This window comes from Eptatretus burgeri, chromosome 2 (genome assembly GCF_056783735.1).
Source record: "Eptatretus burgeri isolate ZD-2024b chromosome 2, Ebu_testis_v1, whole genome shotgun sequence".
Lineage (NCBI taxonomy): Eukaryota > Metazoa > Chordata > Myxini > Myxiniformes > Myxinidae > Eptatretus > Eptatretus burgeri.
The window spans coordinates 10,962,465-10,979,964 of NC_140962.1; the positions used below are offsets into that span (position 1 = coordinate 10,962,465).

The window sequence follows — 17,500 nt, forward strand, 5'->3', positions numbered from 1 at the left end:
CTGAACTGCTTCATTGATCAACATGAAACTTCACAATAATGATCGAGTAGTGATGAGGAATGTAGGTTTTAAATTTTAGCCTGTTTGGCTGCATGGTCTGACAGCCATAATTTTTTTTTATTTTTTGTTATCTGGGTTCTTCTTCTGTGTTGGCTGCACCTGGATGAGTTTGAGCATAGAGTAGCAGCTGAAACCCAAATCCCATCCAGATTCCTCCTGATGACTTTGTCTTTGATTTTGCTTGTTTGGGTTCCTTCTGATTACTTCATTACAGTACCGATTTCGTCTTACATTTGATTTGAATTGAATTTATTTTAATACCATTCTGAATTCAGTTGAATAACAATAAACGTCATGGGTCAGTGTCAAGTGTCCAATCAAGGCAGGATGTCTTGATATTTGGTCAACACTGTTATAAAGTGGCAGTTATAGTTATATCAGCCAAGGAAACTGCTTAAGCAGCACCTACGCTCTGCACAGAGTATGGTCCCAATCTCCTCTTATAGTTATATCTTTTATGAATTACATATCACACCAGTACACAAACGCCAGACAAAAACCACGTAAAATACATTGCACAAAAACCACAAAAAACAAGTCCTGGCAAGGGTCTGCAATCTCTGATTGCTCTTTTTCTTGTTGTCCATGTTAACCTGCTCATAGCATCCTTTCCTCCATTGGTCCAGCACAGTCGACATTAGTGTTAGATGGGAATTTTTACCCCATGTGCTTTGCTCTTGTTAGCCAGTGCATACCCACGGTTCTCACTCAGCCACACTTAAATATATAGACGGGTATGTACTCATGGCGTGGACCTTGATTTATCAAGTCAGCTCCTCAGGTAAACGGTGTCAGACACGGAACCCTGTGAGAATTGACAAGTTAATTGATGTTCGTGGTTGCTCAGCACAACCACCAAGTTATCCACGGCACATCGGCTTACAGGGTCGCGTATTCGGGACGAACATGAGTGATCCTCCTCATGTTAATCCCCGAACCCCGAGTCTGCAACGATACATATACTGTAAAGTGCCTTCAGAAAGTATTCACACACCTTGACTTTTTCACATTTTGTTGTGTTAAGCCTGAATTTAAAGTGGATTAAATTTTAAATTTTTTGTCACCGGTCCACACAAAATACCCCATCATGTCAAATTAAAAACATATTTTTAGAATCTTTTTTTTCCGAAATTTATTGATAATTAAATGGAGAAATTTCTAATTTACATAAGTGTTCAGCCCCTTGAGTCAATACTTTGTGGAAGAGTCTTTGGCAGTGATTACAACTTTGAGTCTTCTTGTGTATGTGTGTATCAGCTTTGAGAATTTAGATTTGGGAATTTTCTCCCATTCTTCTTTGCAGATTTGTTCAAGCTTTGTCAAGTTGGATGAGAAGCGTCAGTGACCACCAATCTTCAAATCGTTCCACAAATTCTCTATGGGATTCAAGTCTGGGCTTTGGCTTGGCCGCTCAGGACTTTCACATTCCTGTTCTGAAGCCATTCCAGTGTTGCTTTGTCTGCATACTTGGGGTCATTTTCCTGTTGGAACTTAAATCTTTGCCACAGTCTACGGTCTTTTGCACTCTGAAGCAGGTTCTCCTCAAGGATTTGCTTGTATTTGGCTCCACTCATTGTTCCCTCTATTCTTGCAAGTTTCCCAGTCTCTGCCACTGAAAAGCATCCCAACAGCATGATGCTGCCACCACCAAGCTTCTCGGTAGGGATGGTGTTCGATGGGTGATGAGCTGTACTCTGTTTCTGCCAAACGTAGTGCTTTGCATTCAGGTCAAAGAGTTCAATTGTCGTCTTATCATATCACATAATCTTTTGCCTCATACTCGAAGAGTCTTTCATGTGCCTTTTTGCAAATTCCAGGAATGCTGCCATTTGCAGTTTTCTTAGGATTGGCTTCTGTCTGACCACTCTCCCATAAGGCCTGGGTTTGTGAAGTGCTGCAGAGAATGTTTTCCTTTCAGGACATTCTTTTATCTCAGCCCAGGAACTCTGTAATTGTCAGAGTGGTCACTGGGTTCTTTGTCACCTCCCTGACCAAGGTTCTTCTTGCCCGGTTGCTCAGTTTGGTCGGAGGGCCAGCTCGAGGAAGAGTCTGGGTAGTTCCATGTTCTTTCCATTTCCTAATGTTGGTGCTCACTGTGCTCTTGAGAACTTTCAATACTCCAGATATTGTTTTATACCCTTCCCCCAGATCTGTACCTCCTCACCATTCTATCTCAGCGGAGTTCTTAGGACAATTCCTTGGAAGTCATGGGAGAGTTTCTGCTCTAACATCCACTGGCAACTGTGAAAACCTTATATCAAAAGGTGTGTTTCTTTCTAAATCATGTCCAATCAATTGAATTGGCCACAGGTGGACTCCAATCAAGTTTTGCAGAAATTGGCAATCCAAGTCAAAGGAAATTGGATGCACCTGCGTTCAATTTGGAGTGTCAGAGCAAAGGGGTTGAATACTTATTGACTCAAGACATTTCAGCTTTTCATTTTTAATTAATTTGTTTTTTTCATTTATTTTTAATTAATTTAAAAAACATTATGAGAAAGTTAAGTTTTTCGTTTCATGTGTAGATTATGGGCAGATCAGTGTAGATTGGTGACATTATGTGTAGATCAGTGACAATTTTTTTTTAAATGTCATCCATTTTAAATTCAGGCTGTAACACAACAAAATGTGAAGAAGTCAAGGGGTGTGAATACTTTCTGAAGGCACTGTGTTCATATGTACGATTATATTTATGGAAAATTTGGTAATTAATACATAAATCATTAAACGCATCAAAAACACCTCCAAAGTTGGTGCTTTTGATTCCTGCAAAGTGAAAGCCTCCAAAACCAGCCGCCGACTGGGCATCCTCCGTTGTTTTAGGTTTTTCCTTGGCCAGTCTGAACTTTTGACAAACTACAAGACCTTCATTCATAGCTTCGAGTACTGCTCCCCTTTGGGTCCTGTCTCACATCTTTCCCTTCTTGATGCCGTGGAAAGCAAGGTGTCTCAGCCTGTTATTCTACTATCACAGACAGGTTCATGGCCTCTATGTCTTGTACTGCCTCCTTTTTGGTCTTGCACCCTCTACCCTCTCTTGGCTCTGTCCCTCCCAGGTTTCTGCAGGGGTATTTCTTACACCCCCAAAATCCAGGCTCACTGCTCACACTTTTGCAATCTGTTTAGTCCCATTCTTCCCTCCATGGATTCAAGACAGCTATTCACCACTTCCTCGGGTCAATCCCCCCCATAACTCATGATATCTTCTTCCTGAAATGACCCCATTCCCAAGGACTCCCTTTTTCCTGGTTATTGTGATTCCCCCAACCTCTCCATCACTTCTTTTGCTTTATTGGTTGTCAGTTGGTTTGTTCCTTTTGTTTCATCCCAGCTCCCCCCCCCCCATCCTCTTCATGCTGTGTTTCATTCAGCTTGTTCATCCCATGTGTCCCTTTCCCCCTCCTCTTGATCTCACTTCTCCTCTGCTGTTGGTATTCCCCCTTTTCCATTCTGTTCCCTTTGATTCTGCTCTCGCTCTCCCATGAGCCTTGATCATGTATACTAAAAATAAAAACACACCTAAAACTTGAAGCTATCAATGCGAAATAGTATTTTTCTAAATCTCTAATGTATGTACTTGCAAAATACAGAAACTCATGAGGAGCATTCTGTGAAGAATTTCATTTTTCATCACTCGTGTCCCTGTTCACATAGAATTGCCATTGACATTGTTTTAGGTTGCTCGGCAATTGTAAGAGGCATAGTTTGTGATTAGTTGAAGAGCCATGATTAGTTGAAGATTATTAGCTCGGCATAAGTTGAAGACAACCATTAAGGGACAGAACTTTGTAAGTGAGGTCAGAAATGAAGTGATTGTCATATTCTTGCAGCTGTTCCCACATTGCAGAAAACTGTCCATTAAAAAAACAAAAAATCATCCATAACTGAAAGTTGGCCGGTGGAGCCTCAGTCATACTTACTGAGGGTCACGTGACCAAAGACAATGGCCCACCTGCAGTGGATCACCGATCCAAAAGTTTGTCGGGTCGGGAATTGAACCCACAGTAAACATTCAATGGAAGAATTGCTATCTCTCCAGAAGTAGCAGCCTCGTATACAATCGTAAGCAATCAAAATTAGATCAACATCTCAAAAGGAAAGATGTTGACATTCCATGATAACTTGAACTGGCTCTGCTCTTGACGTGCAATGTGGGAACAGCTGTCAGATGATAATCACAGCAATGCCAACCCTCCCGATTTCATCGGGAGGCTTCCGAAAATTCACCCAAACTCCCGCCCTTACGATCACTATCCTTATCCTCCCGAAATTTTGATATTTTTGCACTGTTCACTAATCAGAATGTACTAGTATGAGAATTGAATGAAAAGCATCGTCTGCTACGTATAGCATGTGGTAACTCCATAACATTCGCTGCTTCCAAATTGTACGTAAAAAATTGCAAATTCAAATGAGGAGCAGCGAAACATTGGGTCTGGATCTCGCTTATGCGATCATGCACTGAGATTTAGTGCATGCGGTATGTGTGCAATACAGTGCATGCGGTATGTATGCACAGTGTATATGCATGCGATACGCTCACTGCATGCAGCTGGGCCCCGTACCAGCCCGGCGGTCGCGACCACCGTGCGGTGTTTAACAGCCGCTAGAGTTCTACGAGTCGCGCTGCAGCTGTGGAACATCGACTTCGAAGTTACCGATTGCTTCAAGCCCTCGATGTTGATTACGAAATGGCAGAAAAAGCTTACGAAGACCAAGAAATGGTCTCAGAAGTACAAGACCGAATACAGTCTCCAATACCCGTGTATTCGAAAGTCTGAAAGAGGAATTCATCATGCGTATTGTACAGTATGCAGCGTTGATATTTCAGTTGAGCACGGAGGTCGCGATGATATTCGGAAGCACGTTGGAAGCAAACGGCACACAGACATTGCAAAGGAGAGATCTTCGAGCACGAGTACCGGTACACTTCTGAATTATTTCACCAAACAAGGGACAAGCGAGGAAGAGGATGTTACCCGAGCGGAACTTCTCTTTCGTGGATTTATTGTGGGACATAACTTGCCAATATCAGTCTCAGATCATGCTGGACCTCTATTTCAAAAGATGTTTCCAGATTCAAAAGTTGCTTCAAAGTATGGATGTGCAAGAACAAAAACTTGCAAGATGTGCAAGATGTGCAAGAACAAAAAAAATAAAAAATAAAAAAAACAAGAACAAAAAGCAAGAAAAAAAAAAGAAAAAAAAAAGAAAAAAAAAAAAAGAACAAGAACAAAGAAGAAAAAAAGAACACTGGTCAACAATTTTTTACTTTCTGAATGTTGTCTAGATTTCTACAAGTGAATTAGGGTATTCTGGCACTGCTGAATCAGGAAATGGCATCCGTTTCTCTCCATCAGGTCAGGTTTTTGTGCTAAGTTGATTTGAAAAAATCAGATCTTGTGACAAAATCAATTACATTTTTGTGGCATTATCAGCTGATTTTTGTCAACACATATCATCCTAAACATGTTTTTAAGAAAAAAAAAATGTTTTGCCAACAACATTTATTGATTACATGATAGAAACATCGATTACTGTCATCTGAATGGTGGGCATTGATAAAGGTAAGTACAAGTAAATTGCATGTTGCGTCACCACTGTTCAAACTTCAGGGCTTGAACTTCCGTTTCTTCGAACTCCTGGAATGTTCAGCGGCAGGGAGGTCTCTCTTCAGATTCCAACAGTAGTCAGCCATCATGACTGCGTCCCCAGCGACCCTGATACCTGGTCTCCATCTCCTTCATGGCCTGATGCAATCTCTCGCCCTGCTCGTCACTCATTGAACCCAGGTTCTCAGGAAACCAGTTCATATGTGAAAATAGGTAGTGCATCTTGATGCTCATGTTGCAGCCCAGGTTTCTGAAAGCAGTCAGCATGTTGTTGACAAGTTCTGCGTAGTTTCTGGCCTTATTGTTGCCAAGAAAGTTCTTCACTACCAAAACAAATGTCTTCCACGCTTCCAGTTCCACTTCGTTCATTGAGTTTTTGAACTCTGGATCTCTGATGAGCTGACGGATCTGAGAACCATCAAAGATGCCAACTTTCAACTTCTCCATGGTCAATCCTGGAAAAGCCTGGCACAAGTAAGTGAAGCAGTCACCATCTTTGTCCAGAGCCTTGGTGAACTGCTTGATTAAGCCGAGCTTGATGTGCAGCGGTGGGAAGAGTATTCTGTCTCTGTCCACCAGAGGGTCGTTGATGACGTTCCTTTCTTTGCATAGCACCAATTCCTCCCGCACAGGCCAGTCCTTCTTCGTGTAATGCTGAGCACGGTCCCTACTATCCCACATGCACAGAAAACATGGGTACTTGGTGAAGCCAGACTGTTGTCCCAACAAAAAGTTCACCATCTTCAGGTCAACACAAATAAACCACTTATGCTGATCATAACCAATTTTCTCCAGCACGTACTTCACCACTTCATACTTCTCCTTCAGTGTAGTCGAGTGAGCAATGGGTACAGAGGCAAACTGGTTGCCGTTGTGTAGCAGAACACATTTCAGTGATCGCTTGCTGCTGTCAATGAACAGTCTCCAATCTTTGGGTTCGTACTGTGGCACTCCAAGCTTGAGCAGAAGCGCATGTCATAAGTGGCGCATGTAGGTATTGTACATTCTTCAGAGTTCGTTATTTCAAGAAATACAACTTTTTGTATCACATTATTACAAAATCTGCCCCATTAACTTTAGTTTTGATCGATGAACTTTATGCTTTGCCTCACCAATTTTTGGAAGATTTTGAGGTTTTATGACTTCAAACTGATCCCTTTTCGACATAATCACCTAGAACTATCGTACCTGAATACTTCTTGTCATTAAAATAATTATTTCCAATTAAAACAATTATTTGACATGACATTTTACCCCACCAACTTCTTCTAAAATGCTCCACACATGTGTACATGTGAACAAAAAATGTAAAAAACGACATGTGGCCATATCTCAAAAACTTGACCTGATTGAACAAAACTAATGTGAGTTTTGGATTCAGCGCATCAGATTCGTCCTAAATCAGCTTAAAAAATGCAGACAACAAATTTGTTGTTGACCAGTGTAATTGGTGAGTTGTCAAATGTTACTGCTTCATCTATTGCCGATATTGCTAGACTAGCTCCATTTAGCCTAGCTCCAGACGGTAGCAATGACAGTGGTGAGGCCCAGCTATATCCTGTCCTGATTTCGTACTATGACAACAGTGCTGGGATTGTGAAGCAAGGTTTGCTAAGTTTGCCTGCGTGCAAACAAGATTCCACTGGAGAAAACATTTTCAAACTGCTTGATCATGAGTTCAGTGACAGGAAAATTCCGTGGGGAAATTGTGTTTCCTTTTGTGCTGATAATGCCTCTGTCATGGTGGGCAAGCACAAAGGAGTCGCTGCTTATATCCACAAACAAAATCCAGAGTGCTACATCATGGGATGCCCTTGCCATATGATGCACAATACGGCCAAGAAGGCGGCTCAGGCCTTACCCATTGAATTAGATGACTTTCTCATCGATATTTACTACTACTTGGACAAAAGTAGTAGCGCGTCAAAGGAGTGAAAGCACTGCAAGAACTCTGTGATGCCCCGACACACAAGATTCTGAAGCATGTCGCAACAAGGTGGCTGTCCCTTGGTCAGTGCCTGGACAGGCTGATTGAACAGTGGGAGCCACTTCCCCTCTTCTTCAAAGAAGAAGTACGAAGAAAAATCCAACCAACTGTAGCCAAGACTCCAACAACGAGCAAGAAGGACGGCACTGTATCTACTGCCAGTACTGGCACTGCAGGATCAAGCACTAGTGGAGCAGCATTCACCACTACCACTGCAGTATCTGCTGCGAAGAAGACAGCAGGGACAGCACCAAAACCAATGCTGAGAGCAGGTAGCATCACCGGCCCTTCATCACGTTCATCTACAAAGCAGATCCCTTCAGAGTCGAGAAAGACTGTGATAGTCCCATCTACAGGCAAAGAAGGACCCAAGTTAAGTTCTGCTTTTGCCAAATCACTTGATAGAAGCTCAGCAAAAACCTTCGAATCAGAGGTCTTCTTCCTTGGCTGCACCTACCTCAAGCTCTCTCCTCAAACGTAAAATTGGATCTGGTACTACGAGTCTGACCTCTTCTGCTGGCAGTAAACGCAAGTGTGATCACCCTGCGGCTAAGTGTACTACGAGTTCTACAACTAAAGCGCATCTTCCTCAAACACTGTGCAGGAATCTAGAGAAAAACGTGTCAACAGGATGTTCTTGTCTCCACAAACAAAACTCTATTGTTTCTTCCTTCGATATGCTAACAAGCTTTTTTGAGAAGGGGAATCTTCTGCTCCAAAGAGACGAACCCTGTATTCATCTCCTGCACGGAGAATTGAATGGTCTTCTGAAAGATATCTTCGTACGGTTTTTGAAACCATCGGTGTCATCGGTTGCTCTGGTAAATGTACCCTTCTCTGACAGAAATCATCAGAAGAATGATGAGGACCTCATGATTGGGAACGATGCCAAACTGTATATAAGGGAACAAAGGAGTCTCAAGAAATCCACCTTCACTCTGAGTGAGTCAGACATCCAAGGTTTCTTCAGTGCAGTTCGCTCATATTATGTGAAAGCCTGCAATTATATCTTCAAAACCTGGCCGCTAGATGATGAATTAGCCAAGCATGCTCAGGTGCTGGATGTTAAGCTACACCAAGAAGTGGGGTTTGACTGTGTGGAGTTTTTCATCAAGAAATTCCCCTGTCTGTTCAGTGGCGGTGATAGTGACATAGACAGTCTTGAGAGTGAATTCGCTCACTACCAGGCAGACGCCTCCATAGCTACAATTGCTACTGAGACAGTGAGAGTGGATGAGCAGTGGCATCGGATTTCACAGCTCACAGATCCCTGCACTGGTGCCAAGAAGTATCCTAATTTGAGCAAAGTGATGAAGGGAATCTTGGTCATTCCTCATTCGAACGCATCATGTGAGCGGGCACTCAGTCTTGTACGGAAGAATCATACTGAATTTCGTCCCAATTTGAGTGTCAAAACCCTGGAAGCTCTCTTAATTGAAAAACTAGCTCATAGCACCCCTTGCTACCAGAGAGAATACAGCAAAGACATAATCAGAAGGGCTAAAAGAGCCACACAGCTGTCACTCAGCAAAGCTGCCATGGAAAAAGCAAGCAGCAGTAGTACCAGCCAGTAAGGTAAGAAAAATATTGCTTCTTTTGTGCTTTTTGTTAATCTTTGATTGTCCCCTAACTTACTAATATTAACATACATGCAACATTAAAAAGTGCACAATTTTCCCCTTTTTTTGTTCAAAAAGTGGGAATTCTTAACATGTTAAATGCTCCAAAATAGGGCTCAGAGGGCACTAGAGAGCGTCTAGAACCCCAGAGCTTCCAGGGCCCTAAGGCGGGCCCTGGACCCCGGCGCAAGGGTCGAGCGCTCCGCGCTCGAGATGTGCGCTTCGCGCACATTATTTGGTGTCGGTTGAAAATCCTCCCTAATTCTGATTTCCAAAAGTTGGCATCTCTGTAATCATCGTTTGTTTATCAGAATGACCAATGTTACCGATGTTAATCGAAGGTGGACGGAGGTTATGTTTTCACCCCTGTTTGTCTGTGAGCATGATATCTCAAAAGGTTATGGACCTTTTGGCTTTTGGCAAAAGGTTATGGCTTATAATCATCAGATATCATCTTAGCCAACACCAGCTTGGCCCCATGCAGAAGCTCAGTGCATTGTATTCATTGATAAATTTACTGTCTTCTTGTGTTTTGCAGACTTTCGATACAAAATGCATCATAAATTGCCAGCCCTGGTCGCAGGTACAATTAAAACATTCACAACAATTCAATTGAAACATTGGGTGCTGGGTGCAACAACTTAATGTGTCTGTCTCTGTCTCTATGTGCAGTTTACTACAAGTCTCATGAACTGGCAGGGAACTCAGGGATGCGAGAAGCAGACATGCTGCGTTGGAAGGAGCGGCATTCCTGAAAAACACGCAATGGCAAAAACAATCTAAAACCTTTAACAAAAAAACAAGATAAAATGAACTAAATGTCCAATCAAAAAGAGAAATCCCTCTTTCAATTAAAAACCTGCTAGTACCCACACTTACCACAATGCACTTTGTGAAATTGCAAGCAAAATAAAGTATCAAGTGCTGCACTTGCTCCACATCATGTTCGCAAAGAGTTCATCAAAATAAATACAAACGTCATCAGATGAATGGCTTTTATTACCTCCGCCACCGAAGGTGGAAGGAGGTTACATTTTCACCTGTCTGTTTTTTGTGTGCAGGATATCTCAAAAAGTTGTGGACAGATTCAGATGAAATTTGGTGGGTAGGTTTGGGTGTGTGACAAGGAAGAACTGATTCGATTTTTGTAAAGATCTATTTCTATTCTGCCTGCATTGATTGATAGAATGCATGACTGGAACCATAATCTGTTGTCCAAACGAGTTTGACTGTGATAAAGTATTTTTTTAAGTAGTTGCAGTTATACAATTGAAGATGTTTTACAATACACAAATGGCAAATCAAAATGAATCTTGAGGATGAATGTTTCTGTTGACAACAATACATAAAAGCAAAGATGGGTTCATGACAAAGCGGACAAGCTGAACCAAATTGGATTGCTTAAAAGGCACAAATTTTATTTATGGCACGTTTTACACAATTATTTAACAACAATCACAATGAGACCAATCAATTGGAACGAAGACAATTCAGAACGAGAACAATTCAGAGCGAGTGCAAATAAAAGAAAAACCCAGACAAGCATGAAGGTTGTAACCAAAAAAATATCATAAAGCAACATTTGAGATAACTTGAAAAAAATACTGCTGAGATTTCTGTGTATTGTTTCCCAAAACGATCTAAAACTCCTCTTTGCTGCTGTTGCCGCAACCGTGTCCCGCTTAAACCACTCAGACAAGCAAAATTCATGCGGAATGCTGCGGTGCGTTGTGACAGTCTCGACCAGTAATTAATGTAACACTGCTCAAGGTACCAATCATTCCACTGAAAAGTACTGCCTGAGAATCATGGAAAATAAATTGCTACTCAAGGGATTATCTATATATTACGTATGCAGAAACAGCCAAATTTCTGCTTTCTTCATCATATGCTGCATACGTTCTCCCTCTTACATCTCCAACTTCCTCTTCTTCAAAATTACATTACATTTTAATGCTTCTCCGACACCAAATTCTGGAACAAGTAATATGTGGTTTGGAGACAAAAAAATAGATCAAAATAATTTGGTACAATCACGCCGTGAGAATAGGGATTGTGAGAATTTTTTTAGCAGGCAAATTTCAATAAACTCGAACTGAAAACACACAATGGGCAAATGCTTTCCAGCGATTCCTTTTTGTTGCTCAACTTGGCAATTCGATTGTATGGATGTCTCATGAGAACTGAGTAAAACGGACAGCAAGAAAAAAATAAAATAAACTGAAACTTTCTTGGTGAACTGTCAGAAAAACAACACTAACACCACGCTGAATTCCAACTAAAGTTACCTTATAATCAAGCACTTCAATTCAAAAACAAACTTTCTCAATCTTCAATTCAAATGGTAAACTTTTACGCACAACATTCTCATCACTGGTGGGACGGTCAGGAAAATGCATTTTCTCATTCAGAAGCATTTTCACTCTGGTGATGTGAAATAGATGCACATTAAAAAACTGCTCGGCGCAAACTACACGGTTCACGAGCGAAGATGTGCAATCAGTTAAACCATCACCAGTTTGTTGATCCACTTCCTTTAAACAGGCAGACTTGCCAGCACACATCTGATCCAAGTTTGTAACGGTGTGGTCGACACCCGATAAAGGATGCCACGTCATTATAAGCAGCTCGTTATGCAGGGAGCACAATAATACAGGAACGGATGGAACTTGCATTTTGAACGCTCATTGCACCATGGAAGCGAGATGGATGTTTGCTTCTTGAGCATTTCCATCTCAGTCATCTCACTTAGTCGAGCAAAGCTGGATGGCAGTTCACAGAAACACCCATTTCCGGCACTTAGTTTCAGAAATTTAGGCAAATGATGCAAAAAAATACAGGTGTTCATCACATGGTTCAAAGAGCACATTGCCTTGTACTCATTCCACAAGTTATGGAGGATCAAAGGATTTGCTTGTACGAGCAGGATGGCTCTTTGTAACAACTTTCAAAAACCACACAAACGATGACAAGGAAAAAAATATACGTCAATTTTAAAATCACGTCCATCACATCTTCAGGGTCATCTTTGATGTCAGGTTCTACCATCCATTGGGACCGTACTCTGTGCAGAATGTTAGTGCTGCCTAAGCAGTCTTCTTGGCTTTGGGCACAATCCTGGACGGGTCACCACTCCAACACAAGATATCAGCAAGCTGGCACTCATTTTGCTGACCTCAGAAGGATGATGGGCAGAGTCAACCCCACCTGGTATTAATTTAACAGCTGAGTGGGATTTGAAACTCAGGATCCTAATATTATAAGCCCACCACCAAAATCATTAAGTCAACACCAGGAGGGGAGGTTGTACCATTATCCTATTGTACAGAAGTCAGATTATGTGGTACCATATGGAAAGAAATGCCAACTTTGACGTAACTTCTCCACCGGAAATAGAAATATGCAACAAAATAGCCTTTAGGTTTTGTTTTATTATATAATAACAAATACCACCTGTTGCTTCGCTGACGAACACTAAGAGAGGGAGTGGGGGGGGGGCAGAATAGAGGGGTGGAAAAAGGGAGAGGGTTGAGGGGAGAGTGAGGAAGTAGAGAGGAAAGAGAAGAGAGAGGGTTGAGGGGAGAGTGAGGAAGTGGAGAGTAAAGAGAAGAGGTAGGGGAGAGTGAGGAAGTGGGTTGGGGTGGGGGGAGGTAAGGGAAGGCAGAGTGAGAGGAGGGGAAGGCAATGTAGGGAAAGAGAAGGCAGTGTGGGGGGGGGACGTTAGGCAGTATTGAGGGAGGAAGGGAAGGCAGTATTGGGGGGGGGGGGGAGAAGGCAACATGAGGAGAAGGGAAGGTAGCATGAGGAAAGGGAAGGGAGGGCTGTGTACTGGGGTGAAAGGGCTTTCAATCATCAAATGTGAAAGTGAACTTGTTGCTGTTGCAGACTTTGGTTTCTTTGACTCCGCATTCTCAACCGTCGCTAATAGTTACTCTCTTTTGTGTTTGGTTTTCAAATGTTTTGGAACATTGGATGTATTACAGTGATGAGCAAAATCTCTTGAACAAAATGAGCATGCAACTTTCAGACTGACACCTTTAATCTTCCGGAAATAGTTGCAAACTGTACTTCTGGAACTTTTGAAATGACATGTCAAAACTTTGTCAGTTCATGTGTTGCTTACAAGTCCATCAGCAAAGCAATCAGCACGTCCAAATTTGGACACACACACATGACACACACACATCATTAAAAAAAATAGCGACACCTCATCCTGCTGCGAATTCCAAATGTCTTGCTATTACGGTTCAAGGAACCAGAGGGCCAGATTGCAAGGTGGTTGGAGAAGTTGCAGCAGTACGATTTCAGTGTGGCCCATAGAGCCGGGAAGGCTTGTCTTGCTGTAAAAGGAACACACCATTAGGGCATGCTTCGTTTGCAAGTGACTTGATTTTGCTGCTATATTGCAAACAGGACACCCCAGGGGTGTGTTCCTTTTCAAATAATACATTACCAGGCCATTTGTAACCAGAACATACCCAACAGGGATGAAAAAAAAAACTTTTCCCCAAAGAAAATGCTTCTTTCTATAAAGTAGGAATAACTCTGAATCGACATCGAGACTGGTTCACCACTTGATTCCTTTTAACTCCATGGTTGGAATTGAGTACTTTGGAATTCATTCCGCCCACCACCATCAAGCAATCAAGCAAGCACTCCACCGAAACGTTTGATAAGTTGGGGTCATTACAAAACATACTGTTGTGCGCCGGGGGGCGGTGGCGACACACACACACACACACACACACACACACACATACACACACACGTTATTTTGGGGGTTTTCTGGAGCTCAGGACGTCATACTAAAGGCCCAGTCACACCTTGACGTTTGAGCCAGCTTATGCCGATTTTTGGAAAATTTGTCTAAAACGCTGGCACACGTTATGGGTAAGTTTTGATAACATTGAGAGCACACTGAAAAACACTGTCATACGTCGTAGTACGCTGGCTTTAAACGTTGTACTTTTCGGTTGTCCTCAAATTTTCCATGCTTGAAATTTTAAGACATGCCAGCGTATGACTCACACGTTCCGCATAACGCTGGCCATAAGTTGTAGGCACGTCACGCGATCGTTGACACACGTTACTTGTGAGTTACTCATAAGTCGAAACACGTCGAGGTAATGTTTAGCATACCCGAAACTTATTTCTAACCTATGAGTTACGTGTTGTACTCACGTTACGCGATCGGTGACACACACAGACACACGTTACTTGTACGTTACTCATAAGTCGAAACACATCAAGGTAATGGTTAGCGTTAGTGTTCCAGACTCCCTGTTTTTTTATTTTTTTAGTTTTTTTTTTCTTCCTTCCTTCGGTATGATGGTGATTTTGACACTTCGATTTCTCGTGCGGTTATAATATAATTAATAGGCTGCCGCTCAACGATTTAAATCATAACCGCACTGTACACTGAACACCGTCATACCGAAGAAAAAAAAAACCGGGAGTCTGGAACACTGACGCTAACCATTACCTTGACGTGTTTCTACTTCGAGTACCTTTCAAGTAACGTGTGTCAACGATCGCATATCGTGCGTACAACTTATTCCCATCGCATGTGGAGCGTGTGTCATATGGCAAGTACGTCGTAAAATTTTCAACATGTTTAAAATTACAAGACGGACTCCACTTACTACAACGTATGATAGCGTACTTTAGCGTTCTATTCACGTATACCAAACTTACCCATACCGTATTCGACGTGCGCCAGCGTTTTGGACGCATTTTTCAGAGGTCGGCATACGCTGGCAAGATCGCCAAGGTGTGACTGCGATGTTGACACTTCCATTTCTGCGGCGGTTATGATTTGAATCATTTTGCGGCAGCCTTTTAATAGGCTACGCCACGTGATCGTCGGCGATGCGTGCAGCGCGCTATGCCTAAGTTAGACTATCGTTGGGCATAGGTTGTGAAAGCTGACAACAGGTTCAGCATTCGTTGGTATAAGTTATCTATAACACAACGAAACGTTCTGTGTCCGTTACTAATACGTTATGCATAAGACCAAGTCGCTATGAATACGTCCGAATCTTTTAAAAAAAACATCAAAAGTTCAACGTAAGCCAGCGTTTTACATACATTTTAATATGTTGCCATCGCTGGCTAAAACGTCAAGGTGTGACTGGGCCTTAAGGAGCTGTTCGTTTTACCAAATTTTTAAGGATCTTGTGCTCTCTTTTAGGAATCTTCGCACTCCCCGCCTTACAGAGTCCACGGTGCTTCTGGGTATAACATACTTATGATTCCCCCCAAATCCGACATTTTTATCCCCACGTCTGTAACATTCTGAACAAGTCGCCATATCTGCATCCGTCATCAAGCGGGCATTTTAAAAATATGTGGATCAAATATTCGGGCTTCTTGCAATGTTCACAGTGCCCAGTAGTGACACCACATCCTGTAATGTTCACAGTGCCCAGTAGTGACACCACATCCTGCAATGTTCACAGTGCCCAGTATAGTAACACAAAAACAAAGAAAAAAAAGAATTGTGACGTCAATTGTGACGTCATCGCACTGTGTCCTGTCATTGGTTTGGTAAATAAATGGCCATAACTTGGGAACCACTTGTCCGATTAATATCAAACCTTGAAAAGGCACATACTCAGGGCCCCAGCAATATACCTGGCAAGTTTCAATGAGATCAGACCAGTGGTTGTCGAGAAACAGCGGTCGCAGACACACACACACACACACACACACACACACACACACACACACACACACACACACACACACACACACACACACACACACACACACACACACACACACACACACACACACACACACACACACACACACACACACACAGAGTTTGCTGGAATTATAGATAGATTATAGATTACTAGTGCGGGCTCATAGGTGCGTGCCCGTAGGTGTGTGCCCGTAGGTGCGTGCCCGTAGGTCTGTGCCAGTATGTGCAGCTTCGTTCCTTTGCTTTCGTAAACGACGACTGGATTGGGGGCATTGTTTCAATTAGATCGGACCAACCATATCATAAATGGCCATAACTTGGGAAACACCTGGGAAACATACTCAGGTCCCCAGCGTCAATTGTGACGTCATATCAAACGAAGAAGAAGAATTGTGATGCCCCCTTTCTCTCGCCCTCCTCTCTCGCCCCCCTCTCTCGCCCCCCTCTCTCCCCCCCACTCTCCCCCCTCGTCTCGCCCCTCCTCTCTCCCTGCTCCTCTCTCGCCCCCACTCTCACCCCCTCTCCCGTCCCCTCTCTCCCTCTCTCTTGAATTGTGACGCCCCTCTCTCTCACCCCTCCTCTCTCACTCCCCTCTCTCACCCCTCTCTCGCCTCCCCTATCTCCCCCTCTCTCCCCATCTCCCCCCCCACTCTCTCCCCTCTTTCCCCCACTCTCCCCCTTCCTCTCTCCCCCTCCTCTCTCGCCCCTCTCTCTGTAAATGTATTCACAAATGTCTACCAAGCACAACAATTAATTCAAACCTTGGGAAAAAACAGCTTTCAAACCCTTGGGAAACAGCTCTTTCCCTTGGGAAAATTCAAACCTTGGGATTAATTAATAATTTGAACAATTAATTCAAGCCTTGGGAAAAAACAGCTTTCAAACCTTGGTAAACACACATATCTATCTATAATTCCAGCATTGTGTGTGTGTGTGTGTGTGTGTGTGTGTGTGTGTGTGTGTGTGTGTGTGTGTGTGTGTGTGTGTGTGTGTGTGTGTGTGTGTGTGTGTGTGTGTGTGTGTCTGTATGTGTGTCTGTATGTGTGTCTGTGACCACTGTTTCTCGACAACCACTGGTCCGATCTAATTGAAACTTGCCAGATATATTGCTGGGGACCTGAGTATGTGCCTTTTCAAGGTTTGATATTAATCGGACAAGTGCCTCCAAAGTTATGGCCATTTATTTACCAACCAATGACAAGACACGTTGTTGCGTGGACGTGGCCGATGGGGGAAGGGAACCTCAGCCGCGTTCCCCATTACGGGTTACAACGTACGGACTTCCGGATAGTGATGACTTCATGTATTCTAATAATTTCTCGATTTCTTATGCGCATTTATAGATAAACACAATGCCCCAAGTTATGATCGTTTTCATATTAGACGGTGCATAAATTTTGGTAACATCAGAGTGAGCTGGTATGCTCCGAAGCAGGAAGTAAAATTTTTTTTCTCTCTTCTCTTGTCTTTTTGTTTTTCCTTGCAACGACATTGTGAAGATGCAAAATACGTTGGC

At 42.8% G+C, this 17,500-nt stretch overlaps 1 protein-coding gene across 1 annotated transcript in view; it reads left to right on the forward strand.

Annotated features, from left to right (window-relative positions):
* Positions 1–10,262, forward strand: part of CEBPZOS (CEBPZ opposite strand) — a 25,739-nt gene extending 15,477 nt beyond the window's left edge. Inside the window, exons 2-3 of the mRNA XM_085862787.1 lie at positions 9,817–9,861; positions 9,951–10,262. Of these exons, the coding sequence (XP_085718913.1) occupies positions 9,817–9,861; positions 9,951–10,033 (128 nt within the window). The 3' untranslated portion in view covers positions 10,034–10,262. The remainder of the gene's footprint in view (positions 1–9,816; positions 9,862–9,950) is intronic.
* The last annotated feature ends 7,238 nt before the right edge of the window (positions 10,263–17,500 follow it).